A 27,122-nucleotide genomic window follows, 5' to 3' on the forward strand; every position below is an offset into this window, starting at 1 on the left:
TTTATTTTCAGTTTTTCTTAATTCATGATATGCTAGGTGAGGCCTGCTCTTTTGTGTGGAGCCCACTCGAAAGTGTAGCTTGTACATCATCTATTCTTATTAACAAAGATTTAGGGCATGGCCATGCTTTTAAAAAAAAAAAAAAAGAGGAGCAAAATCAAGAGAAATCAGCCATGCAGGCCGGGATGAAGGAAACAAAAGAAATAAGGCCTAATATGCATATATAATAATAACATTGATCGTCTCCTCTCCTAATACAAATTTTATTAATAAATTCTATCACTTTCTTTCCTATCATCTACAACTTTTTTATTTATATTTTTTCTACCACAATCTTTATCCCATTTTATTATTTTCTCCTCCTATATATCAAAGTTTTTATCCATCAATTTCTCTCGGACTCATTTTCACTTTCTCTCCTGATTGGCCCCCTATGTTTACTCTCTTCATTTCTTTGTATCTACTTACTACATGTCTCTTACCCATCAGTGTTTTTAAATTCCATGTAGCAAGATAAATACAATTCTCCTAGGCTAGCTTCTTTACCCACTCGCATCCAGAGTGGTGTGGAAATTAATCCTTGTTTGTTTTTCTTAACAAATGGCTATTGTTGCGACGAGTCACTTCCAGTCACTCTAGCCAACTTTTTCCCATTTGTCACTACACCCAGGTTTTATTGTCGCACGTTGCATACAGGGAATGCTTTAACGTGAGTTGGGAATGTCAGGTTTTCAGATTCATGGTAAAAGCCATAGTATAAGTTTCAAACCAATTGCCAATCTGATATAACCCTCCTCCTTTATCCAAGTTAGGAATCCGTAATGAGAGTACAAAACTCCCTCTAACAGAATGTGCTAGGCTGATACATAGGTTGATTACAATTAACCGCTTTCAAATAGTCTATTAGATAGGATGATTTCAACGAGTTGATTACTTAGCTTTTACCAATTATTTGAGTGTTCTTTTTAAATATACAGTGGATAACTAAGATTGGGATCATCATGAGGTGGCCATGATGGAGTTTAAAGAAAATCGACTCAAAATACTTTAATGTTAGTTAAAAAATAAATCATCATCTATTCATATCAGAGGTCTTATACATTAGCCACGTTGTCAATAGGTGATGCACATAAAGGTAAGTGGAGAAGATGTATGTTAGCAAAAGAGGCCTTTATTTGTTTAGTACCAAAACAAGAAGACCTTTTCTCTCAACAATATTCAACTATAGATTTGCATATGCAATGCTAGGGTAGGGGAAGTTGTTTGTGAGGAGTATATTCACATTTCCCTTCATAACTAAGAGTACAGGTTAACATGGACTGGGAATGATACAGCTTCATCTCCATCACCAACCATGATCGTGTGCTCCCCTGCTGGCAAAACAAGGTAAGCTGTATCTGTCACCGCACTCAAGCTCTTACAGACGTCAATCGAGAACTTCACCGTCTTGGTCACACCAGTAGGTACGAACACCCGTTTGAACTCTACCACTTGCTTAGCAGGGCCTCCAACCAAATCGGCAGGCGGCTTAGAGTAGACCAAGATGACGTGGGACCCATCTTGATGCCCTACGTTACTCACTTCAATCTCAACGTTGATTGCATCGCCACATCTTGTCTCTTCCACCAACACAGACGGGCATGATGGCACAAATGCATTGGGTTTTAAGCTAATGTCATGGCAATGTTGGTGCGCCTTCAACTTCTTTGTAACAGATGATGGCGCAGATGTGAGCTTGTACTTGAACTGAGTGTAACTGAGCCCATAGCCAAATGGGTAGACCACCGGACCATCGAAGAATTTGTAGGTCCTCCCAGGGTAGCCCAAGTTATCAACTGGTCTCATTTGCATGGATGTCATTGGAAGCTTGGTTACATAGTCTGCAGTGTACCAAGTGATCGGTAGCCTCCCCCCTGGATTGTAATGCCCAAATACAACATCAGCGATTGCCCGACCGCCTTCTTGGCCAGGGTACCCAGCCCAGATGATGGCATTAATCTTAGGGTTGGTCTTAGCGAACGTGATGTCTACGCCTCCAGCAGAAAGTATGATGAGTACGACTGGGCCTGCGGCAGCATCGGCAACATCAAGGATCAGCTGAGTCTGGTAACCTGGAAGGAGGAGATTAGTCCGGTCCAAGCTTTCGGCCTCGATGGATAGATCTAACCCAGCAAAAATGATGGTTGCATCTGCTTCCTTTGAGGCTGCCACTGCTTGATTGATGAAGGACTGGTTCTTGCATGCCACATCAACACACCCCATCTCGTGATGAACTGTTGCCAGTGCAGAGAAGGCGTCCAGGGGAGTCACATAGTGGCATGGAATGCCTGTAGTAATACCAAACCAACATATGAATGTGTGATGCGTTAGTGGTGCATTCCACACTATGGTATTATAGCAAGGTTGGTTAGTACGGGAAGAACAAAATATCCCTCCTAATACGGATGGTTTGCTAGGGAATTTTCCAAGCTTTTAATGGACTGGATGGTAATTAATGGGACCAAGTGAAGATAGACCTAAACTAGCCCAATCAGGCCCATCACAACCCTACAGTGATGGACACTTCATTGGTAATTGACCAATTAGTTATCATTGACCAAGAAGGAAATCCCAAAGGAACTAGGGTTTTTGGAGGGATAGCTCATGACAGTTCAATTTCACTGAAATAGTCTCCTGATGTTTGGACTACATGGAACATGGGAAATTCTTGTTGGGAAAGATCTAAATCATGGAAACGAAAAATTAAAAATAAAATAAAATTACCGGCATAGTTTCCAATCATGGCTGTAGTTGCATTAGCATGTGGGCCCACCAGGACAAGCTTTTTGTACTTGTTGGATCTCAAAGGTAAAGTTTCACCCTCATTCTTGAGCAAAACAATCCCTTCCCTTGCAGATTCAGCTGCCAAGTCCATGTTCTCCATTGAACACACATCATCTCTTCCAAGCGAAGCAAATGTTGGGCTTCCATCAAAGAATCCAAGCCTCATTAGCACGACGTAGAGATTCCTCAATGCCTTGTCCACATCACTCTCTCTGGCCTTTCCTTTCAAGATTGCTGATTCGGTGAAGTTAGTATAGTAGGTTCCACAGTCCAAATCCATCCCTGAAATTTTTTTAAAAAAAATGCAAAGAACCAAAAGCGAAAATTAATATATATAATTAAAAAAAGATCTTGAATGCAATTTGAGTTATTGAGATTGGGAGCTTGCCAGCTTGGAGTACTTGAGCAACTGCATCCTCTGCTGTGTCGTTGAGCCATTTATGGCCATGATGAATGACCTCGATTGAATCACAATCGGCAACAATGTACCTGTGAAAATTTTTAAGATTTAAATATTAGTTGCATGGTAGGTTACAGTGTAACTAGTTTATATAAATATATATGTGTGTGTGTGTGTTGGGCTCGAATCCCCGATGCAACTAATTTCTTTCCTTTACAGATGTTTTTTTAAAAAGGTAAAATGTGCTCGAACCCACGATTCAACTAGTTGATTTGAGCATTTTGGGTGACCCAATCTTCGATCTGGATTTTCCATTCATTCCATACAACAATGGGCAATGCTCTTGAAAAAATCACAATGATTGGATCATGCGAAGAAATGCAAAATATATCGGGAAATGATTAACAAAATCGCTAGTAGAAATTTACAAGTTAAATTAACTAAGTGGAAAAAAATTAATTATTGATTTTCGTAGCTGTATGTAGATACTTCAAAACCATTTTCATTTATATGATTGAAATAAGAAAATACCAACATAGCTTCTTGTTTTTTTTAAGTTTAAAAATAAATAAATAAAACAACATTACCCATGAAGATCCCATTCTCCTCTTATCGTTTGAGATAGAAGTTTTGGGTCGGCGCATGTGGGGATGCCGTTGACACGGTTGTAAGAGCACATGACGCTGCTAACGTCTCCTTCCTTCACACACATCTCGAATGGACGAAGGAACGTCTCCACCATGTCTTGCTCAGTCACCTTCAAAAAAATATTTAAAAGATACATGTATGAGGAAGATTCGGGACATTAATCAAGGATACCACATCATGAACTTGCCCAGGCCAAGTCAGCTCATCAGTGGGCCACATTGAATTAGGGCAATTGGTTTCTTTTTCTTGCCTATCTTTTATCATTCGACAGCAGCCCACTTATTGAACGGCATGCCTTATTTTCATGATATGGACCAACTAGTGAAGGGAAGAGCTTAGATTGAGTAGTGATTACCCTTGCATCGAAGTGGTATCTGTCGATGCCTAACCAGTTGTCGACGTCGTAAGCAGCGTAATGCTTGCAGGATGCAGCAATCTTCAGTGGCCTAGAGTTCAAGTCCTTAGGATTTTTGTGCCCCGCGACGTCTTGCAAGCCCCTAACGTAATTCACAGCATAGCGGCCCACCACGAACGGGTCTTCACCTGGGGTCTCTGTGATTCTACCCCACCTGGGGTCCCTAACAACATTGATGTTAGGACTCCAAAATGTCAATCCAGCTAAACCTAAATTGTACATGGCCCTTGCCTCTGTAGAAACAACCTTCAATATGCAAGGAAAGAAGAACAAAGTCATTAGCATAAGAACTCCAGTAGCTTATTTGGGAAACGTTCATTATTTTATATTTCATGAAATATGTAGTGCTCCATCTTCCATTTGTTCAGCCCAACAAACTGTACATGTGGGACCCACTTTCTAGTTATCCAAACAGTTCAAAAGTGATGGGAGGTACGTACATAAAATCTCACACCCGATATCAGATATTGCTGACCATCAAATTAAGGTCTCATCTAACAAGCCCGCCAACTTATGGACTGGGCTTGGTCCTACTAGCTTGGCCCGTGGTCTGGCTTGGGTGTCTGCAGACATGGCCTGGCCATGCCCGACCCAACCTGACTTAAAATGTATGTCTTATGTCCTATCAATATGCCATTCCAATTCTTGGTTAGGAAACTTATCCATCTTCAATGTAGACCATTGGTTCCATACCTCTAAGTTCTCCGTTTCTTTGTGCATGTGTGATCTACTTGATCAACATAAATATTAAGAACAATCAAGTGGAAAATAAAGATTTTATTACTTTTCAAGGTGGTTGGGTCGGGTTCGAGCCCAATCAATTATTTAATTTTCAATCTCCTTTTGTTGTGCTAGGCTCATGCTAATCGCGGCTAAACTGATCAGCCCATGGCCAGCCCTGGCCCCACCATTGCTGGGTCCAATGAAATTGAGAATCTTATAATACACCTTTGTATTAACCAATATTATTTCTAAGATTACAAACAAAAAATTTTCTTAACATATTTACCTGCCCTATGGTTTTCCATAGTGACTCATTAAATGACGCCGCCGTGAGAATAACGGTTGGAAAGCTCGTGGCCCCCGGGATGCTATTATTATCGAAATGGGTACCTGGGCCTGTGTTGGCCACACCATGGAGAGCTTCTGACCACCATTCATACATTGGAAGTCCAAGCCTAGCCACCCCATATGCCTTGTTCCCTAGTTGAGCCACCTTCTCCGAAATTGTCATGCTATCAACCAAGTCCTTTGCTCTGATACTATATGGAAGTGATTTATCACAATATGCAAATTCGGCCATGTGAAGACCTAAAGAAGCGAATCTTGAAGAGTCACAAACATGGGTGAAATTACTGCTAGCAAGGTCACGATGAGGGTTATGATGATGACGATGGGCCTCGGTGGTCGTCCAGTCTTGTGGAGGAGAAAGAGAATCTGATGGTGCTAGAGAATGAGAATGGATTGGAGGTATGTTTCTAGAATTTGTAGAGATGATTAAAACAGAAAGAAGAAGAGAAAAGAGAGTAATGGCTGCCATTTTCATGTGGAGCAAGTGAGAGGAGAAAGAGAGAATTCGATATGGCTTTACAAGGAGTAAGTTCATGTATTTATAAGCATGCATGCATGCATGGACATGCCACTTTTTCTACCTGCTTTTTCTCTAAAAATAAATCTCATGCTTACATAAAATAAAATTTTACTAAACCAACAAAAACAATAAAAAGGGCCTCTGTATTAAAAAAAAAAAAAACCGGTTATAAGAGATTAATGTAGACATGGTCCAAAACAAACGACTCCAACAGATCCCAGTCAAAAGCTTAATTCACTTACTGCTCAATGAACCCCACAAGCAGAGATGGTCCGTTGATCAGAACCACCCATGTCATTAGTCTGATTCTCCACTAAAACCAATGGGATGTTTTAGACCAATGATTTTTGGAGTTGAATGTGATCCATCGAAAATTTTCTTTTCAATCCTATACATAAATAGCACTCGGTGTAAGTACCTTTTTTTGGCTCATGCAACCAAAACAATATGGATGGTTCATATATGACATTGGGAATAACTACCCATGATAGGTGGGCCACCATGCTGGCACTTGCAGGAGCGAGTACGCACGTGCAGGTGAGGAGAGGTCTCCTTTATTTTATCAAGCTAATCATAAGTACCCACCTTAAATGTGATCTGCACGGTTCTTAAAGTGGGCCCACCATGAACATTCTCAGGCTACCCCAAATATCTGGCTCGATCATACATTCTATTCTAATGGTTTTCTAGTTATCTGTCTTTTTAAATTTAGCTTGTCTCATCATCCAACTCACCTGAATATCATGGGCAATCCTTGAATAATATCCTCATACCATTGAATTCTCACTAAAATTTCATGGAATTGTGGGCCCCATGAGAATGGCATGATGCAACAGTGGGCCACACAAGAATCAAAATGACGTAATGGTGGGCCCCAATATCTCTTTGATGCAACGTTCCACTTCCACTTGAGTTTCTAGTTTTAATAACACCAGGCTGGCCATGTTTTGTTTTAATGGTGTGCACAAGGAAACCATGCTCGGGTGATTTAGCCTTTTAAAATGACAAAACCCATGTGGATGAAAATGCGGAGAAAAATCCACGTGAGTTATTTGATACACTGGCTTATCATGATGCTAATAAACATGCCCATATGAGCATAAATTAAAGGAAACGTATTGGCTATTCCCCTTGCCACCAGCCGGGTGCTAGTGGTCGATGCTCTGTGGGCTCTAACATGATGTATGTGTTTCATCCATTCCGTTCATCCATTATTAAAGATCATTTTAGGGCTTGATCCCAAAATTGAGAGGGATATAAATCTCAGGTGGACCACACCACAGGAAAACTATAGTTATTGGATATCCACCATCAAAAACCTCATAAGACCCACTGTACTGTTTATTTGACATCCAATCAGTTGATTAGGTCATATAGGCCCAGATGAAGGGCAAAAACAAAAATCATCTTGATCTATAACTTTTATGGCCCCCAAAAGGTTTTAAATGGTTGATGGTCATTAAATATGTTTCCTGTAATGCGGTTCAGATGCGATTGGAATACACCTCCTTTTTGGTCTTGTAACATAAAATGATATGGAAAAATATATGAATGGCATGGATGAGACACATACATCATGGTAGGGCCCACAGAGCACAGACCACCAGCCATGGGTTGTGGCAGGGGAGTAGCCCATCCGTTTCCTAAATTAAACTACCCAAATTGCTGGAGCGATCATCCAATATAACATTGATTTTTTAATGGGATGATTGACTATTTTCATTTTTTACCGTAGATTAAATGTCTACCAATTGTGGATTTAAATAACCTTCCTAGCAACTTCCCACGCTTCAGACGTGGGAAGGGGTGGACTAGCCCTCCCAATTCATCTCCACCGTCCACTCACCGGATGTGGAATCTCTGTGTCCATGGGATCTCATGCACGAGCTGGAGGCTAGCGGGGGAGACTAACAATATCGGCGAATGGATAACGGCCCCGCAATCTTACAAGGACTACGTGGGCCACTACATGTTGGGTCATCTATACCGTGAGGACTCCAACGTGGTTGCTGGCACCGCAGCGACCTACGCCGCTAATCTTATGTTAGGAGGTACGTGATGGAAAGGAGATATGGGTGTTTGACGTTGATGAAACCGTGCTCTCCAACATACTGTACTATGCTCAACAAGGATTTGGGGCTGAGCTGTACGATAATTCCTTATTCCATGATAATGGTGATGATGGTGGGATGGTCTAAAAAATAATCTTATAACCCTAGCACATAAAACAGTATCCATGAGCTGTTAATTCAACTGGTGAACCACGTGATGGTTAGATAAACCTAGCTAATTCGAAAGGTGTCTAGTTTTCGTGGTGAGGAACAAGGCAAAATAAAATAAAATAAAATTGGAAGCATGCCAAGCTAGAAGGAAAATTCTCATATAAATTTGAACCGTCCACCTAGCTAGCGGGCTCTATCTGACCAATCCAATGATCATGCCACATGATTTACATTTTCGGTGCAAGTGATTTAATTCATAACAAAAGTATTTCATTTGAATTATTATTTTTTGAAAATTGAATAACAGTTGGAGTAATTTTCACCAGTCGGGCATCCCCACCGAGGATCTACTGGATGGCTGGTTTAGATTGATCACATCACATGCAATGTGTCATGAATTAGGAGACAAATACCCCTTCTTGATGCTGCACCAGTGGACCACTTTAGAAATCCCCACCCAGGCCTCTCTTTTTTTTCCTGAAGCGTAGGGGTATGAAAAGTGTTCTCGTATAAGGTTTTTATTTTCTATGAATTCGTCATTTCGTTGGAACGTCAGAACCGTGAAAGCATTGGATCCTACCATAGAGATCACCTATGCAGAAATTGGAGTAATCTATTGATTATCTAGACAACAAAAGTACATTGAGTTGGATTGTAGGCTTTCCATTGATTTTGACGGTGCAGCCCATCCGTACGGTGAAACATCATGGTTTCTGCCCAAGATGCTCTTCATAAAGCTTGCCACCATCTGCACGGCTTGGATGTTATAAACAAGTAGCACGTTACCTTCAAAAATAGCTTTGTATGCTAGACTTCCCATGCAACATAGTATGTGTGAACGTTTCTCTTTAAACATCATTTTGTATGATAAAGTATTCAGTGCTACGTTATCAAGTAATCAATCTTCATACACGTGGCATACTACGACATCACTACCGTTTATTTAATGGGCCCTTCTGTGGATAGGCCACATGCCAAAAGCCACACCAATTAGATGTTTATATCCATAGTAGTGAAACTCCCCTTCAATCCAGTTTGACTTTTGAGTTTAGGGCACGCCAAATGAAAGGTCAGTATTTATTACATAGTGGGCCGCATTGATAAAAGCCCACCATCCCACCACAATAAAAAGCCCACTCCTCTCCACATCTTTCTCATGATTTTGGTTCAAGCATGGCTCCAATTGGCTCGTTTCCTCTTTTGGGTGCTCCTTGTCATGTCTTTCCTAAGCCATGATGTGTGCCATGCAGCCCAGCACTTGTTGGGCACCGCTGATCTAGTGGGGCCACTCGCATCAACAGCCCAGTGCTCACTCGCAAACATTAACTTTGAAGCCAGGGCCCTCATTGGCGCCGGCGCCAATGCTAGTGCTAATGTACTACACCAAAATCGCTTAACTGGAACGGTTAGGATTTTGGTTCAGAAACGGCTTTAAGCCGTTCCTGATTCTACATGGTAATGAACCGTACTCAAATTCCTTACTATTATACAGTATTTCCACTATTTTGTTGGTGTGTCCCAATTGAGTGTTGGATCTTCTTATTTCTTTTATTATTGTTTTATTATTTTATTTTGAAACAGATGAACATAATGGATTCGATTAGTAACCTCTGAGTGGACACCACAAAGCTCGAGAGGCACATTGGTTAATATCTGCCACGGATTACCGATTCGTTTTCAGCCTTTTCTTACGCCAAAAGCTCTCAAACCCTATTTCGCGTCCATTTCCGTCTCCCTCTCTCGATCTCCCTCTCCCTGTCCCTCCCCCTCTCCCTCTCTTTCGATCTCCCTCTCCCAATCTCAACCCTCTCTCTCCCCAGCCAAATCTAGAAAATGCCAATATTTCCAACATGCATTTTGAAGAAATTCCTGGAATCCCCAAAATCCCCAATCTTTCTCACCCTTCTCCCCTTCTTTTTTTTTTCAATCCTCAGTACAGCTAAGAAATCTCTCTCTCTCTCTCTCTCTCTCTCTCTCTCTCTGTTGAAGAAGCATTAGCCATAGTGGTCTCGATCCGCCCCCTCCTAGGGCCGTGCGAGATGGACTACACAATCCAGATTGGCGACCGTCAGATCCTCACCACCGTCGCCGAAAGTGACATTGATGACCAGATGTGGGTGCGCGATGTCCGCCAGCTCTATTGTCCGAAGATCACATTCATAGGCGTTGATATCGTATGGGACTCGAAGAAGCTCAAGAAGGAGTGCCCTGTGCTCTCCGTCGACAATGTGATAGAGCTGTAGCCGATCGTCGAGAGGAAACTAATTAAGGTCGATAAGAAATGCAATTCAATTGAATTGCAATTCAATCTAAAGAGACCTCTAATAACTGAATTTGTGTTGTGATATTATCTTATTAATTAGATGTAATGCACCAGGATGTAGTGCAAATACAAAAATCACCCTAAGACAAATATCAAGCAGGCCACACCGTAATGGTTTTATGTCATCACATTGGTCTAGCTTATCATAGCTTTCATGGGCTGATACTTGGTACATATGGTTAACATATATGTTTTCTCCTTATGAGCGGATAGATTTACCCCCACAAAGTTAAGATCTTTTTTGTAGTTGCATAAAACAAGTGTGCTAAATTATTTGGATTTGAAATTTGTTAAGGCCTGATCCATCCCGATTGCTACATTAAAAGCTTGCTGGCTTAATTTCTACACAATAACATTGTTGGGCTTTTCTTCCTTTTTCTGTGCACGAGCGCGCATCACTCATAAAGACCACAATAACATTATTGGAATGTTGGTGCCTCTACGATGTATGGCAAGTCAAGGGCAATCATATGATATGGCTATTGTCCTCGCATGCAGATGCTACGTTCTCTGCTGTCCGTGGTTCAATCTGTGATTTTTTTGTGCTGCCTCAACTTCAAATCAGCTTCAGCTTTAGATCTTTACAAGAAGTAGGTTTCTGGAACGGAAAGTGAAGTGAAGGTAGTTTCTTTCTGGGGCAGATGCTGGAAAATATATAGTGAGGCTATCCAAGGGGTGTCTATCTCTGGGCATTGTGGGGTCGGGTTTTTTCTTCTTGCTGATGGTTCGTGAGGTGGCTATGTTTTAGAAGTGATATTTGGCTAATGTGTGGCTGCTTGGCATCAATTATAATGTTGGTGACGATCGGTGCAGGCTGCATACAGGTGTGGGCCATTGAGAGTGGGTCATCTGAATTGTTTGAATATAGGAGATTTTGTTCTAAGGTCAGTCGTTTGGGTGGAATGGCTGGCCAGATTTGGACTAGTTGTTTCAGAGGATAAGGCTACTGGTTTGTTGTAAAGGTAATAGCTTGTAAATGCAGGAAGGGTGGCAGCATCTGGCTGTGGGTATGATTGTAGCATGTGCAGCGGAGGAGTTGGGAAATGTCCCCTTGCTGCTGGTTCGCAAGGCGGCGATGTTCTGGAAATTATTTCTGCCTTTTGAGTGGCTGCTTGGCATCAAATGTCATGCTGGAAAGCCCTGTTGTGATACGAAGAAAGGGTAGCTTTAGCTTTCTTCTTAGTTTTTTTCTCTATTTTTAGTTTTTCTGATTTCCCGATATGATAGGTGAGGCCTGCTCTTTTGTGTGGAGCCCACTCGAAAGTGTAGCTTGTACATCATCTATTCTTATTAACAAAGATTTAGGGGCATGGCCATGCTTTTGAAAAAAAAAAAAAAAAAGAGGAGCAAAATCAAGAGAAATCAGCCATGCAGGCCGGGATGAAGGAAACAAAAGAAATAAGGCCTAATATGCAAATATAATAATAACATTGATCGTCTCCTCTCCTAATACAAATTTTATTAATAAATTCTATCACTTTCTTTCCTATCATCTACAACTTTTTTATTTATATTTTTTCTACCACAATCTTTATCCCATTTTATTATTTTCTCCTCCTATATATCAAAGTTTTTATCCATCAATTTCTCTCGGACTCATTTTCACTTTCTCTCCTGATTGGCCCCCTATGTTTACTCTCTTCATTTCTTTGTATCTACTTACTACATGTCTCTTACCCATCAGTGTTTTTAAATTCCATGTAGCAAGATAAATACAATTCTCCTAGGCTAGCTTCTTTACCCACTCGCATCCAGAGTGGTGTGGAAATTAATCCTTGTTTGTTTTTCTTAACAAATGGCTATTGTTGCGACGAGTCACTTCCAGTCACTCTAGCCAACTTTTTCCCATTTGTCACTACACCCAGGTTTTATTGTCGCACGTTGCATACAGGGAATGCTTTAACGTGAGTTGGGAATGTCAGGTTTTCAGATTCATGGTAAAAGCCATAGTATAAGTTTCAAACCAATTGCCAATCTGATATAACCCTCCTCCTTTATCCAAGTTAGGAATCCGTAATGAGAGTACAAAACTCCCTCTAACAGAATGTGCTAGGCTGATACATAGGTTGATTACAATTAACCGCTTTCAAATAGTCTATTAGATAGGATGATTTCAACAAGTTGATTACTTAGCTTTTACCAATTATTTGAGTGTTCTTTTTAAATATACAGTGGATAACTAAGATTGGGATCATCATGAGGTGGCCATGATGGAGTTTAAAGAAAATCGACTCAAAATACTTTAATGTTAGTTAAAAAATAAACCATCATCTATTCATATCAGAGGTCTTATACATTAGCCACGTTGTCAATAGGTGATGCACATAAAGGTAAGTGGAGAAGATGTATGTTAGCAAAAGAGGCCTTTATTTGTTTAGTACCAAAACAAGAAGACCTTTTCTCTCAACAATATTCAACTATAGATTTGCATATGCAATGCTAGGGTAGGGGAAGTTGTTTGTGAGGAGTATATTCACATTTCCCTTCATAACTAAGAGTACAGGTTAACATGGACTGGGAATGATACAGCTTCATCTCCATCACCAACCATGATCGTGTGCTCCCCTGCTGGCAAAACAAGGTAAGCTGTATCTGTCACCACACTCAAGCTCTTACAGACGTCAATCGAGAACTTCACCGTCTTGGTCACACCAGTAGGTACGAACACCCGTTTGAACTCTACCACTTGCTTAACAGGACCTCCAACCAAATCGGCAGGCGGCTTAGAGTAGACCAAGATGACGTGGGACCCATCTTGATGCCCTACATTACTCACTTCAATCTCAACGTTGATTGCATCGCCACATCTTGTCTCTTCCACCAACACAGACGGGCATGATGGCACAAATGCATTGGGTTTTAAGCTAATGTCATGGCAATGTTGGTGCGCCTTCAACTTCTTTGTAACGGATGATGGCGCAGATGTGAGCTTGTACTTGAACTGAGTGTAACTGAGCCCATAGCCAAATGGGTAGACCACCGGACCATCGAAGAATTTGTAGGTCCTCCCAGGGTAGCCCAAGTTATCAACTGGTCTCATTTGCATGGATGTCATTGGAAGCTTGGTTACATAGTCTGCAGTGTACCAAGTGATCGGTAGCCTCCCCCCTGGATTGTAATGCCCAAATACAACATCAGCGATTGCCCGACCGCCTTCTTGGCCAGGGTACCCAGCCCAGATGATGGCATTAATCTTAGGGTTGGTCTTAGCGAACGTGATGTCTACGCCTCCAGCAGAAAGTATGATGAGTACGACTGGGCCTGCGGCAGCATCGGCAACATCAAGGATCAGCTGAGTCTGGTAACCTGGAAGGAGGAGATTAGTCCGGTCCAAGCTTTCGGCCTCGATGGATAGATCTAACCCAGCAAAAATGATGGTTGCATCTGCTTCCTTTGAGGCTGCCACTGCTTGATTGATGAAGGACTGGTTCTTGCATGCCACATCAACACACCCCATCTCGTGATGAACTGTTGCCAGTGCAGAGAAGGCGTCCAGGGGAGTCACATAGTGGCATGGAATGCCTGTAGTAATACCAAACCAACATATGAATGTGTGATGCGTTAGTGGTGCATTCCACACTATGGTATTATAGCAAGGTTGGTTAGTACGGGAAGAACAAAATATCCCTCCTAATACGGATGGTTTGCTAGGGAATTTTCCAAGCTTTTAATGGACTGGATGGTAATTAATGGGACCAAGTGAAGATAGACCTAAACTAGCCCAATCAGGCCCATCACAACCCTACAGTGATGGACACTTCATTGGTAATTGACCAATTAGTTATCATTGACCAAGAAGGAAATCCCAAAGGAACTAGGGTTTTTGGAGGGATAGCTCATGACAGTTGAATTTCACTGAAATAGTCTCCTGATGTTTGGACTACATGGAACATGGGAAATTCTTGTTGGGAAAGATCTAAATCATGGAAACGAAAAATTAAAAATAAAATAAAATTACCGGCATAGTTTCCAATCATGGCTGCAGTTGCATTAGCATGTGGGCCCACCAGGACAAGCTTTTTGTACTTGTTGGATCTCAAAGGTAAAGTTTCACCCTCATTCTTGAGCAAAACAATCCCTTCCCTTGCAGATTCAGCTGCCAAGTCCATGTTCTCCATTGAACACACATCATCTCTTCCAAGCGAAGCAAATGTTGGGCTTCCATCAAAGAATCCAAGCCTCATTAGCACGACGTAGAGATTCCTCAATGCCTTGTCCACATCACTCTCTCTGGCCTTTCCTTTCAAGATTGCTGATTCGGTGAAGTTAGTATAGTAGGTTCCACAGTCCAAATCCATCCCTGAAATTTTTTTAAAAAAAATGCAAAGAACCAAAAGCGAAAATTAATATATATAATTAAAAAAAGATCTTGAATGCAATTTGAGTTATTGAGATTGGGAGCTTGCCAGCTTGGAGTACTTGAGCAACTGCATCCTCTGCTGTGTCGTTGAGCCATTTATGGCCATGATGAATGACCTCGATTGAATCACAATCGGCAACAATGTACCTGTGAAAATTTTTAAGATTTAAATATTAGTTGCATGGTAGGTTACAGTGTAACTAGTTTATATAAATGTGTGTGTGTGTGTGCGCGCGCGTTGGGCTCGAATCCCCGATGCAACTAATTTTTTTCCTTTACAGATTTTTTTTAACGGTAAAATGTGCTTGAACCCACGATTCAACTAGTTGATTTGAGCATTTTGGGTGACCCAATCTTCGATCTGGATTTTCCATTCATTCCATACAACAATGGGCAATGCTCTTGAAAAAATCACAATGATTGGATCATGCGAAGAAATGCAAAATATATCGGGAAATGATTAACAAAATCGCTAGTAGAAATTTACAAGTTAAATTAACTAAGTGGAAAAAAATTAATTATTGATTTTCGTAGCTGTATGTAGATACTTCAAAACCATTTTCATTTATATGATTGAAATAAGAAAATACCAACATAGCTTCTTGTTTTTTTTAAGTTTAAAAATAAATAAATAAAACAACATTACCCATGAAGATCCCATTCTCCTCTTATCGTTTGAGATAGAAGTTTTGGGTCGGCGCATGTGGGGATGCCGTTGACACGGTTGTAAGAGCACATGACGCTGCTAACGTCTCCTTCCTTCACACACATCTCGAATGGACGAAGGAACGTCTCCACCATGTCTTGCTCAGTCACCTTCATAAAAAATATTTAAAAGATACATGTATGAGGAAGATTCGGGACATTAATCAAGGATACCACATCATGAACTTGCCCAGGCCAAGTCAGCTCATCAGTGGGCCACATTGAATTAGGGCAATTGGTTTCTTTTTCTTGCCTATCTTTTATCATTCGACAGCAGCCCACTTATTGAACGGCATGCCTTATTTTCATGATATGGACCAACTAGTGAAGGGAAGAGCTTAGATTGAGTAGTGATTACCCTTGCATCGAAGTGGTATCTGTCGATGCCTAACCAGTTGTCGACGTCGTAAGCAGCGTAATGCTTGCAGGATGCAGCAATCTTCAGTGGCCTAGAGTTCAAGTCCTTAGGATTTTTGTGCCCCGCGACGTCTTGCAAGCCCCTAACGTAATTCACAGCATAGCGGCCCACCACGAACGGGTCTTCACCTGGGGTCTCTGTGATTCTACCCCACCTGGGGTCCCTAACAACATTGATGTTAGGACTCCAGAATGTCAATCCAGCTAAACCTAAATTGTACATGGCCCTTGCCTCTGTAGAAACAACCTTCAATATGCAAGGAAAGAAGAACAAAGTCATTAGCATAAGAACTCCAGTAGCTTATTTGGGAAACGTTCATTATTTTATATTTCATGAAATATGTAGTGCTCCATCTTCCATTTGTTCAGCCCAACAAACTGTACATGTGGGACCCACTTTCTAGTTATCCAAACAGTTCAAAAGTGATGGGAGGTACGTACATAAAATCTCACACCCGATATCAGATATTGCTGACCATCAAATTAAGGTCTCATCTAACAAGCCCGCCAACTTATGGACTGGGCTTGGTCCTACTAGCTTGGCCCGTGGTCTGGCTTGGGTGTCTGCAGACATGGCCTGGCCATGCCCGACCCAACCTGACTTAAAATGTATGTCTTATGTCCTATCAATATGCCATTCCAATTCTTGGTTAGGAAACTTATCCATCTTCAATGTAGACCATTGGTTCCATACCTCTAAGTTCTCCGTTTCTTTGTGCATGTGTGATCTACTTGATCAACAGAAATATTAAGAACAATCAAGTGGAAAATAAAGATTTTATCACTTTTCAAGCTGGTTGGGTCGGGTTCGAGCCCAATCAATTATTTAATTTTCAATCTCCTTTTGTTGTGCTAGGCTCATGCTAATCGCGGCTAAACTGATCAGCCCATGGCCAGCCCTGGCCCCACCATTGCCGGGTCCAATGAAATTGAGAATCTTATAATACACCTTTGTATTAACCAATATTATTTCTAAGATTACAAACAAAAAATTTTCTTAACATATTTACCTGCCCTATGGTTTTCCATAGTGACTCATTAAATGACGCCGCCGTGAGAATAACGGTTGGAAAGCTCGTGGCCCCCGGGATGCTATTATTATCGAAATGGGTACCTGGGCCTGTGTTGGCCACACCATGGAGAGCTTCTGACCACCATTCATACATTGGAAGTCCAAGCCTAGCCACCCCATATGCCTTGTTCCCTAGTTGAGCCACCTTCTCCGAAATTGTCATGCTATCAACCAAGTCCTTTGCTCTGATACTATATGGAAGTGATTTATCACAATATGCAAATTCGGCCATGTGAAGACCTAAAGAAGCGAATCTTGAAGAGTCACAAACATGGGTGAAATTACTGCTAGCAAGGTCACGATGAGGGTTATGATGATGACGATGGGCCTCGGTGGTCGTCCAGTCTTGTGGAGGAGAAAGAGAATCTGATGGTGCTAGAGAATGAGAATGGATTGGAGGTATGTTTCTAGAATTTGTAGAGATGATTAAAACAGAAAGAAGAAGAGAAAAGAGAGTAATGGCTGCCATTTTCATGTGGAGCAAGTGAGAGGAGAAAGAGAGAATTCGATATGGCTTTACAAGGAGTAAGTTCATGTATTTATAAGCATGCATGCATGCATGGACATGCCACTTTTTCTACCTGCTTTTTCTCTAAAAATAAATCTCATGCTTACCTACAATAACAATTTACTATACGAACACAAACCAGAAAAACGGCCTCTGTCTTAAAAAAAAAAAAACGGTGATAAGAGATTAATGTAGACATGGTCCAAAACAAACGACTCCAACAGATCCCAGTCAAAAGCTTAATTCACTTACTGCTCAACGAACCCCACAAGCAGAGATGGTCCGTTGATCAGAACCACCCATGTTATTAGTCTGATTCTCCACTAAAACCAATGGGATGTTTTAGACCAATGATTTTTGGAGTTGAATGTGATCCATCGAAAATTTTCTTTTCAATCCTATACATAAATAGCACTCGGTGTAAGTACCTTTTTTGGCTCATGCAACCAAAACAATATGGATGGTTCATATATGACATTGGGAATAACTACCCATGATAGGTGGGCCACCATGCTGGCACTTGCAGGAGCGAGTACGCACGTGCAGGTGAGGAGAGGTCTCCTTTATTTTATCAAGCTAATCATAATTACCCACCTTAAATGCGATCTGCACGGTTCTTAAAGTGGGCCCACCATGAACATTCTCAGGCTACCCCAAATATCTGGCTCGATCATACATTCTATTCTAATGGTTTTCTAGCTATCTGTCTTTTTAAATTCATCCAACTCACCTGAATATCATGGGCAATCCTTGAATAATATCCTCATACCATTGAATTCTCACTAAAATTTCCTGAAATTGTGGGCCCCATGAGAATGGCATGATGCAACAGTGGGCCACACAAGAATCAAAATGACGTGATGGTGGGCCCCAATATCTCTTTTGATGGAACGTTCCACTTCCACTTGAGTTTCTAGTTTTAATAACACCAGGCTGGCCATGTTTTGTTTTAATGGTGTGCACAAGGGAACCATGCTCGGGTGATTTAGCCTTTTAAAATGACAAAACCCATGTGGATGAAAATGCGGAGAAAAATCCACGTGAGTTATTTGATACACTGGCTTATCATGATGCTGATAGACATGCCCCTCGGAAACTGTACCCATTGTACATATGAGTATAAATTAAAGGAAACGGATTGGCTAGTCCCCCTGCCACCAGCCCCGTGGCTGATGGTCGGTGCTATGTGGGCGCCACCATCATGTATGTGTTTCATCCATTCCATTCATCCATTTATACATATCATTTTAGTGCTTGGTACCAAAACTGAGGGGAATATAAGTCTCAGGTGGACCACACCACAGGAAAACAATAGTTATTGGATATCCACAATTAAAATCCTCTTAAGGCCTAATGTATCCAATATGTTTATTTGACATCCAATCAATTGATTAGGTCATATAGGCCCAGATGAAGGGCAAAAACAAAAATCATCTTGATCTAAAACTTTTATGGCCCCCAAAAGGTTTTAAATGGTTGATGGTCATTAAATAGTGTTTCCTGTAATGCGGTTTAGATGCGATTGGAATACACCTCCTTTTTAGTCTTTTAGCATAAAATGATATGGAAAAATATATGAATGGCATGGATGAAACACATACATCATGGTGGGGCCCATAGAGCACAGACCACCAGCCATGGGTTGTGGCAGGGGAGTAGCCCATCCGTTTCCTAAATTAAACTACCCAAATTGCTGGAGCGATCATCCAATATAACATTGATTTTTTAATGGGATGATTGACTATTTTCATTTTTTACCGTAGATTAAATGTCTACCAATTGTGGATTTAAATAACCTTCCTAGCAACTTCCCACGCTTCAGACGTGGGAAGGGGTGGACTAGCCCTCCCAATTCATCTCCACCGTCCACTCGACGGATTTGGAATATACGTGTCCATGGGATATCATGAACGAGATGGAGTCTAGCGGGGTAGACTCAAAAAATCGGCGAAAGGATAACTGACCCGCAATCTTACAAGGACTACGTGGGCCACAACATGTTGGGTCATCTATACCGTGAGGACTCCAACGTGGTTGCTGACACCGCAGCGACCTACGCCGCTAATCTTATGTTAGGAGGTACGTGATGGAAAGGAGATATGGGTGTTCGACGTTGATGAAACCATGCTCTCTAACGTACTGTACTATGCTCAACAAGGATTTGGGGCTGAGCCGTATGATAATTCCTTATTCCATGATAATGGTGATGATGGTGGGATGGTCTAAAAATTAATCTTATAACCCTAGCACATAAAACAATATCCATGAGTTGTTAATTCAACTAGTGAACTACGTGATGGTTAGATAAACCTAGCTAATTCTAAAGGTGTCTAGTTTTCATGGTGAGGAACAAAGCAAAATACAATAAAATAAAATTGGAAGCATGCCAAGCTAGAATGAAAAGTCTCATATAAATTTGAACCGTCCACCTAGCTAGCGGGCTCTATCTGACCAATCCAATGATCATGCCACATGATTTACATTTTGGGTGCAAGTGATTTAATTGATAATAAAAGTATTTCATTTGAATTATTATTTTTTGAAAATTGAATAACAGTTGGAGTAATTTTCACCAGTCGGGCATCCCCACCGAGGATCTACTGGATGGCTGGTTTAGATTGATCACATCACATGCAATGTGTCATGAATTAGGAGACAAATACCCCTTCTTGATGCTGCACCAGTGGACCACTTTAGAAATCCCCACCCAGGCCTTTTTTTTTTCCTGAAGCGTAGGGGTATGAAAAGTGTTCTCGTATAAGGTTTTTATTTTCTATGAATTCGTCATTTCGTTGGAATGTCAGAACCGTGAAAGCATTGGATCCTACCATACAGATCACCTATGCAAAAATTGGAGTAATCTATTGATTATCTAGACAACAAAAGTACATTGAGTTGGATTGTAGGCTTTCCATTGATTTTGACGGTGCAGCCCATCCGTACGGTGAAACATCATGGTTTCTGCCCAAGATGCTCTTCATAAAGCTTGCCACCATCTGCACGGCTTGGATGTTATAAACAAGTAGCACGTTACCTTCAAAAATAGCTTTGTATGCTAGACTTCCCATGCAACATAGTATGTGTGAACGTTTCTCTTTAAACATCATTTTGTATGATAAAGCATGCAGTGCTACGTTATCAAGTAATCAATCTTCATACACGTGGCATACTACGACATCACTACCATTTATTTAATGGGCCCTTCTGTGGATAGGCCATATGCCAAAAGCCTCACCAATTAGATGATTATATCCATAATAGTGAAACTCCCCTTCAATCTAGTTTGACTTTTGAGTTTAGGGCACGCCAAATGAAAGGTCAGTATTTATTACATAGTGGGCCGCATTGATAAAAGCCCACCATCCCACCACAATAAAAAGCCCACTCCTCTCCACATCTTTCTCATGATTTTGGTTCAAGCATGGCTCCAATTGGCTCGTTTCCTCTTTTGGGTGCTCCTTGTCATGTCTTTCCTAAGCCATGATGTGTGCCATGCAGCCCAGCACTTGTTGGGCACCGCTGATCTAGTGGGCCCACTTGCATCAACAACCCAGCGCTCACTTGCAATCATTAACTTTGAAGCCAGGGCCCTCATTGGCGCCGGCGCCAATGCTAGGGCTAATGTACTACACCAAAATCGCTTAACTGGAACGGTTAGGATTTTGGTTCAGAAACGGCTTTAAGCCGTTCCTGATTCTACATGGTAATGAACCGTACTCAAATTCCTTACTATTATACAGTATTTCCACTATTTTGTTGGTGTGTCCCAATTGAGTGTTGGATCTTCTTATTTCTTTTATTATTGTTTTATTATTTTATTTTGAAACAGATGAACAGAATGGATTCGATTAGTAACCTCTGAGTGGACACCACAAAGCTCGAGAGGCACATTGGTTAATATCTGCCACGGATTACCGATTCGTTTTCAGCCTTTTCTTACGCCAAAAGCTCTCAAACCCTATTTCGCGTCCATTTCCGTCTCCCTCTCTCAATCTCCCTCTCCCTGTCCCTCCCCCTCTCCCTCTCTTTCGATCTCCCTCTCCCAATCTCAACCCTCTCTCACCCCAGCCAAATCTAGAAAATGCCAATATTTCCAACATGCATTTTGAAGAAATTCCTAGAATCCCCAAAATCCCCAATCTTTCTCACCCTTCTCCCCTTCTTTTTTTTTTCAATCCTCAGTACAGCTAAGAAATCTCTCTCTCTCTCTCTCTCTCTCTCTCTCTCTCTCTCTCTCTGTTGAAGAAGCATTAGCCATAGTGGTCTCGATCCGCCCCCTCCTAGGGCCGTGCGAGATGGACTACACAATCCAGATTGGCGACCGTCAGATCCTCACCACCGTCGCCGAAAGTGACATTGATGACCAGATGTGGGTGCGCGATGTCCGCCAGCTCTATTGTCCGAAGATCACATTCATAGGCGTTGATATCGTATGGGACTCGAAGAAGCTCAAGAAGGAGTGCCCTGTGCTCTCCGTCGACAATGTGATAGAGCTGTAGCCGATCGTCGAGAGGAAACTGATTAAGGTCGATAACAAATGCAATTCAATTGAATTGCAATTCAATCTAAAGAGACCTCTAATAACTGAATTTGTGTTGTGATATTATCTTATTAATTATATGTAATGCACCAGGATGAAGTGCAAATACAAAAATCACCCTAAGACAAATATCAAGCAGGCCACACCGTAATGGTTTTATGTCATCGCATTGGTCTAGCTTATCATAGCTTTCATGGGCTAATACTTGGTACATATGGTTAACATATAAGTTTTCTCCTGATGAGCCGATAGATTTACCCCCACAAAGCTGGGATGTTTTTTGTGGTTGCATAAAACAAGTGTGCTAAATTATTTGGATCTGAAATTTTTTAAGGCCTGATCCATTCCGATTGCTACATTAAAAGCTTGTTGGCTTAATTTCTACACAATAACATTGTTGGGCTTTTCTTCCTTTATTTTGTGCGCGAGCGCGCATCACTCTTAAAGACCACAATAACATTATTGGAATGTTGGTGCCTCTAGGATGTATGGCAAGTCAAGGGCAATCATATGATATGGCTATTGTCCTCGGGTGCAGATGTTGCGTTCTCTGCTGTCCGTGGTTCGATCTGTGATTTTTTTGTGCTGCCTTAAGTTCAAATCAGCTTCAGCTTTAGATCTTCACAAGAAATAGGTTTCTGGAATGGAAAGTGAAGTGAAGGTAGTTTCTTTTTGGGGCAGATGCTGGAAAATATATAGTGAGGCTATCCAGGGGGTGTCTATCTCTGGGCATTGTGGGGTCGGGTTTTTTCTTTTTGTTGATGGTTCATGAGGTGGCTCTGTTCTGGAAGTGAGATGTGGCTAATGTGTGGCTGCTGGGCCTCAATTATAATGTTGGTGACGATCGGTCCAGGCTACATACAGGTGTGGGCCATTGAGAGTGGGGCGTCTGAATTGTTTGAATATAGCAGATTTTGTTCTAAGGTCAGTCGTTTGGGTGGAATGGCTGGCCAGATTTGGACTAGTTGTTTCAGAGGATAAGGCTACTGGTTTGTTGTAAAGGTAATAGCTTGTAAATGCAGGAAGGGTGGCAGCATCTGGCTGTGGGTATGATTGTAGCATGTGCAGCGGAGGAGTTGGGAAATGTCCCCTTACTGCTGGTTCGCAAGGCGGCGATGTTCTGGAAATTATTTCTACCTTTTGAGTGGCTGCTTGGCATCAAATGTCATGCTGGAAAGCCCTGTTGTGATACGAAGAAAGGGTAGCTTTAGCTTTCTTCTTAGTTTTTTTCTCTATTTTTAGTTTTTCTGATTTCCCGATATGATAGGTGAGGCCTGCTCTTTTGTGTGGAGCCCACTCGAAAGTGTAGCTTGTACTTCATCTATTCTTATTAACAAAGATTTAGGGGCATGGCCATGCTTTTGAAAAAAAAAAAAAAAAAAACAGAGGAGCAAAATCAAGAGAAATCAGCCATGCAGGCCGGGATGAAGGAAACAAAAGAAATAAGGCCTAATATGCATATATAATAATAACATTGATCGTCTCCTCTCCTAATACAAATTTTATTAATAAATTCTATCACTTTCTTTCCTATCATCTACAACTTTTTTATTTATATTTTTTCTACCACAATCTTTATCCCATTTTATTATTTTCTCCTCCTATATATCAAAGTTTTTATCCATCAATTTCTCTCGGACTCATTTTCACTTTCTCTCCTGATTGGCCCCCTATGTTTACTCTCTTCATTTCTTTGTATCTACTTACTACATGTCTCTTACCCATCAGTGTTTTTAAATTCCATGTAGCAAGATAAATACAATTCTCCTAGGCTAGCTTCTTTACCCACTCGCATCCAGAGTGGTGTGGAAATTAATCCTTGCTTGTTTTTGTTAACAAACGGCTATTGTTGTGACGAGTCACTTCTAGACGCTCTAGCCAACTTTTGCCCGTTTGTCACTACACCCAGGTTTTATTGTCACACGTTGCATACAGGGAATGCTTTAACGTGAGTTGGGAATGTCGGGTTTTCAGATTCATGATAAAAGCCATAGTATAAGTTTCAAACCGGTTGCCAATCTGATATAACCCTCCTCCTTAATCCAAGTTAGGAATCCGTAATGAGAGTGCAAAACTCCCTCTAGCTGAATGTGATAGGCTGTTACATAGGTTGATTACAATTAACCGCTTTCAAATAGTCTATTAGATAGGTTGATTTCAACAAGTTGATTACTTAGTTTTTACCAATTATTTGAGTGTTCTTTTTAAATATGCAGTGGATAACTAAGATTGGGATCATCATGAGGTGGCCATGATGGAGTTTAAAGAAAATCGACTCAAAATACTTTAATGTTAGTTAAAAAATAAATCATCATCTATTCATATCAGAGGTCTTATACATTAGCCACGTTGTCAATAGGTGATGCACATAAAGGTAAGTGGAGAAGATGTATGTTAGCAAAAGAGGCCTTTATTTGTTTAGTACCAAAACAAGAAGACCTTTTCTCTCAACAATATTCAACTATAGATTTGCATATGCAATGCTAGGGTAGGGGAAGTTGTTTGTGAGGAGTATATTCACATTTCCCTTCATAACTAAGAGTACAGGTTAACATGGACTGGGAATGATACAGCTTCATCTCCATCACCAACCATGATCGTGTGCTCCCCTGCTGGCAAAACAAGGTAAGCTGTATCTGTCACCACACTCAAGCTCTTACAGACGTCAATCGAGAACTTCACCGTCTTGGTCACACCAGTAGGTACGAACACCCGTTTGAACTCTACCACTTGCTTAACAGGACCTCCAACCAAATCGGCAGGCGGCTTAGAGTAGACCAAGATGACGTGGGACCCATCTTGATGCCCTACATTACTCACTTCAATCTCAACGTTGATTGCATCGCCACATCTTGTCTCTTCCACCAACACAGACGGGCATGATGGCACAAATGCATTGGGTTTTAAGCTAATGTCATGGCAATGTTGGTGCGCCTTCAACTTCTTTGTAACGGATGATGGCGCAGATGTGAGCTTGTACTTGAACTGAGTGTAACTGAGCCCATAGCCAAATGGGTAGACCACCGGACCATCGAAGAATTTGTAGGTCCTCCCAGGGTAGCCCAAGTTATCAACTGGTCTCATTTGCATGGATGTCATTGGAAGCTTGGTTACATAGTCTGCAGTGTACCAAGTGATCGGTAGCCTCCCCCCTGGATTGTAATGCCCAAATACAACATCAGCGATTGCCCGACCGCCTTCTTGGCCAGGGTACCCAGCCCAGATGATGGCATTAATCTTAGGGTTGGTCTTAGCGAATGTGATGTCTACGCCTCCAGCAGAAAGTATGATGAGTACGACTGGGCCTGCGGCAGCATCGACAACATCAAGGATCAGCTGAGTCTGGTAACCTGGAAGGAGGAGATTAGTCCGATCCAAGCTTTCGGCCTCGATGGATAGATCTAACCCAGCAAAAATGATGGTTGCATCTGCTTCCTTTGAGGCTGCCACTGCTTGATTGATGAAGGACTGGTTCTTGCATGCCACATCAACACACCCCATCTCGTGATGAACTGTTGCCAGTGCAGAGAAGGCGTCCAGGGGAGTCACATAGTGGCATGGAATGCCTGTAGTAATACCAAACCAACATATGAATGTGTGATGCGTTAGTGGTGCATTCCACACTATGGTATTATAGCAAGGTTGGTTAGTACGGGAAGAACAAAATATCCCTCCTAATACGGATGGTTTGCTAGGGAATTTTCCAAGCTTTTAATGGACTGGATGGTAATTAATGGGACCAAGTGAAGATGGACCTAAACTAGCCCAATCAGGCCCATCACAACCCTACAGTGATGGACACTTCATTGGTAATTGACCAATTAGTTATCATTTGCCAAGAAGGAAATCCAAAAGGAACTAGGGTTTTTGGAGGGATAGCTCATGACAGTTGAATTTCACTGAAATAGTCTCCTGATGTTTGGACTACATGGAACATGGGAAATTCTTGTTGGGAAAGATCTAAATCATGGAAACGAAAAATTAAAAATAAAATAAAATTACCGGCATAGTTTCCAATCATGGCTGCAGTTGCATTAGCATGTGGGCCCACCAGGACAAGCTTTTTGTACTTGTTGGATCTCAAAGGTAAAGTTTCACCCTCATTCTTGAGCAAAACAATCCCTTCCCTTGCAGATTCAGCTGCCAAGTCCATGTTCTCCATTGAACACACATCATCTCTTCCAAGCGAAGCAAATGTTGGGCTTCCATCAAAGAATCCAAGCCTCATTAGCACGACGTAGAGATTCCTCAATGCCTTGTCCACATCACTCTCTCTGGCCTTTCCTTTCAAGATTGCTGATTCGGTGAAGTTAGTATAGTAGGTTCCACAGTCCAAATCCATCCCTGAAATTTTTTTAAAAAAAATGCAAAGAACCAAAAGCGAAAATTAATATATATAATTAAAAAAAGATCTTGAATGCAATTTGAGTTATTGAGATTGGGAGCTTGCCAGCTTGGAGTACTTGAGCAACTGCATCCTCTGCTGTGTCGTTGAGCCATTTATGGCCATGATGAATGACCTCGATTGAATCACAATCGGCAACAATGTACCTGTGAAAATTTTTAAGATTTAAATATTAGTTGCATGGTAGGTTACAGTGTAACTATTTTATATAAATATATATGTGTGTGTGTGTGTGCGCGCGTTGGGCTCGAATCCCCGATGCAACTAATTTTTTTCCTTTACAGATTTTTTTTAACGGTAAAATGTGCTTGAACCCACGATTCAACTAGTTGATTTGAGCATTTTGGGTGACCCAATCTTCGATCTGGATTTTCCATTCATTCCATACAACAATGGGCAATGCTCTTGAAAAAATCACAATGATTGGATCATGCGAAGAAATGCAAAATATATCGGGAAATGATTAACAAAATCGCTAGTAGAAATTTACAAGTTAAATTAACTAAGTGGAAAAAAATTAATTATTGATTTTCGTTGCTGTATGTAGATACTTCAAAACCATTTTCATTTATATGATTGAAATAAGAAAATACCAACATAGCTTCTTGTTTTTTTTAAGTTTAAAAATAAATAAATAAAACAACATTACCCATGAAGATCCCATTCTCCTCTTATCGTTTGAGATAGAAGTTT

At 41.2% G+C, this 27,122-nt stretch overlaps 3 protein-coding genes across 3 annotated transcripts; all 3 read right to left on the reverse strand.

Annotated features, from left to right (window-relative positions):
* Window positions 1–1,296: 1,296 nt before the first annotated feature.
* Window positions 1,297–5,921, reverse strand: LOC131253950 (probable beta-D-xylosidase 5). The gene is made up of 6 exons (XM_058255040.1): window positions 5,296–5,921; window positions 4,227–4,532; window positions 3,811–3,980; window positions 3,212–3,312; window positions 2,764–3,105; window positions 1,297–2,327 (listed from the first exon to the last, which is right to left on the reverse strand). The coding sequence occupies exons 1-6, from the start codon at window positions 5,908–5,910 to the stop codon at window positions 1,297–1,299; spliced, it is 2,565 nt and encodes an 854-aa protein (XP_058111023.1). The 5' UTR covers window positions 5,911–5,921.
* Window positions 5,922–12,783: 6,862 nt separating this feature from the next.
* On the reverse strand, window positions 12,784–17,612 carry LOC131253951 (probable beta-D-xylosidase 5). The gene is made up of 6 exons (XM_058255041.1): window positions 16,915–17,612; window positions 15,846–16,151; window positions 15,429–15,598; window positions 14,829–14,929; window positions 14,381–14,722; window positions 12,784–13,944 (listed from the first exon to the last, which is right to left on the reverse strand). The coding sequence occupies exons 1-6, from the start codon at window positions 17,527–17,529 to the stop codon at window positions 12,914–12,916; spliced, it is 2,565 nt and encodes an 854-aa protein (XP_058111024.1). The 5' UTR covers window positions 17,530–17,612; the 3' UTR covers window positions 12,784–12,913.
* A 6,403-nt stretch (window positions 17,613–24,015) lies between these two features.
* Window positions 24,016–26,366, reverse strand: LOC131254211 (probable beta-D-xylosidase 2). Its single transcript, XM_058255208.1, has 2 exons — window positions 26,027–26,366; window positions 24,016–25,590 (listed from the first exon to the last, which is right to left on the reverse strand). The coding sequence occupies exons 1-2, from the start codon at window positions 26,364–26,366 to the stop codon at window positions 24,560–24,562; spliced, it is 1,371 nt and encodes a 456-aa protein (XP_058111191.1). The 3' UTR covers window positions 24,016–24,559.
* Window positions 26,367–27,122: the final 756 nt, after the last annotated feature.

This window comes from Magnolia sinica, chromosome 8 (assembly GCF_029962835.1).
Source record: "Magnolia sinica isolate HGM2019 chromosome 8, MsV1, whole genome shotgun sequence".
Lineage (NCBI taxonomy): Eukaryota > Viridiplantae > Streptophyta > Magnoliopsida > Magnoliales > Magnoliaceae > Magnolia > Magnolia sinica.

Excerpts from the sequence above, each read along its gene's own strand:
- LOC131253951 (XM_058255041.1), bottom strand. The coding sequence starts at position 17,529 with ATGCATGCTTATAAATACATGAACTTACTCCTTGTAAAGCCATATCGA. Across the intron at positions 14,723-14,828 it reads TGCTCAAGTACTCCAAGCTG|GGATGGATTTGGACTGTGGA; the intron begins GCAAGCTCCCAA and ends AAAAAATTTCAG. Across the intron at positions 13,945-14,380 it reads CATGATTGGAAACTATGCCG|GCATTCCATGCCACTATGTG; the intron begins GTAATTTTATTT and ends GTATTACTACAG.
- LOC131253950 (XM_058255040.1), bottom strand. The coding sequence starts at position 5,910 with ATGCATGCTTATAAATACATGAACTTACTCCTTGTAAAGCCATATCGA. Across the intron at positions 4,533-5,295 it reads TATGGAAAACCATAGGGCAG|GTTGTTTCTACAGAGGCAAG; the intron begins GTAAATATGTTA and ends TGCATATTGAAG. Across the intron at positions 3,106-3,211 it reads TGCTCAAGTACTCCAAGCTG|GGATGGATTTGGACTGTGGA; the intron begins GCAAGCTCCCAA and ends AAAAAATTTCAG.
- LOC131254211 (XM_058255208.1), bottom strand. The coding sequence starts at position 26,366 with ATGGATTTGGACTGTGGAACCTACTATACTAACTTCACCGAATCAGCA. Across the intron at positions 25,591-26,026 it reads CATGATTGGAAACTATGCCG|GCATTCCATGCCACTATGTG; the intron begins GTAATTTTATTT and ends GTATTACTACAG.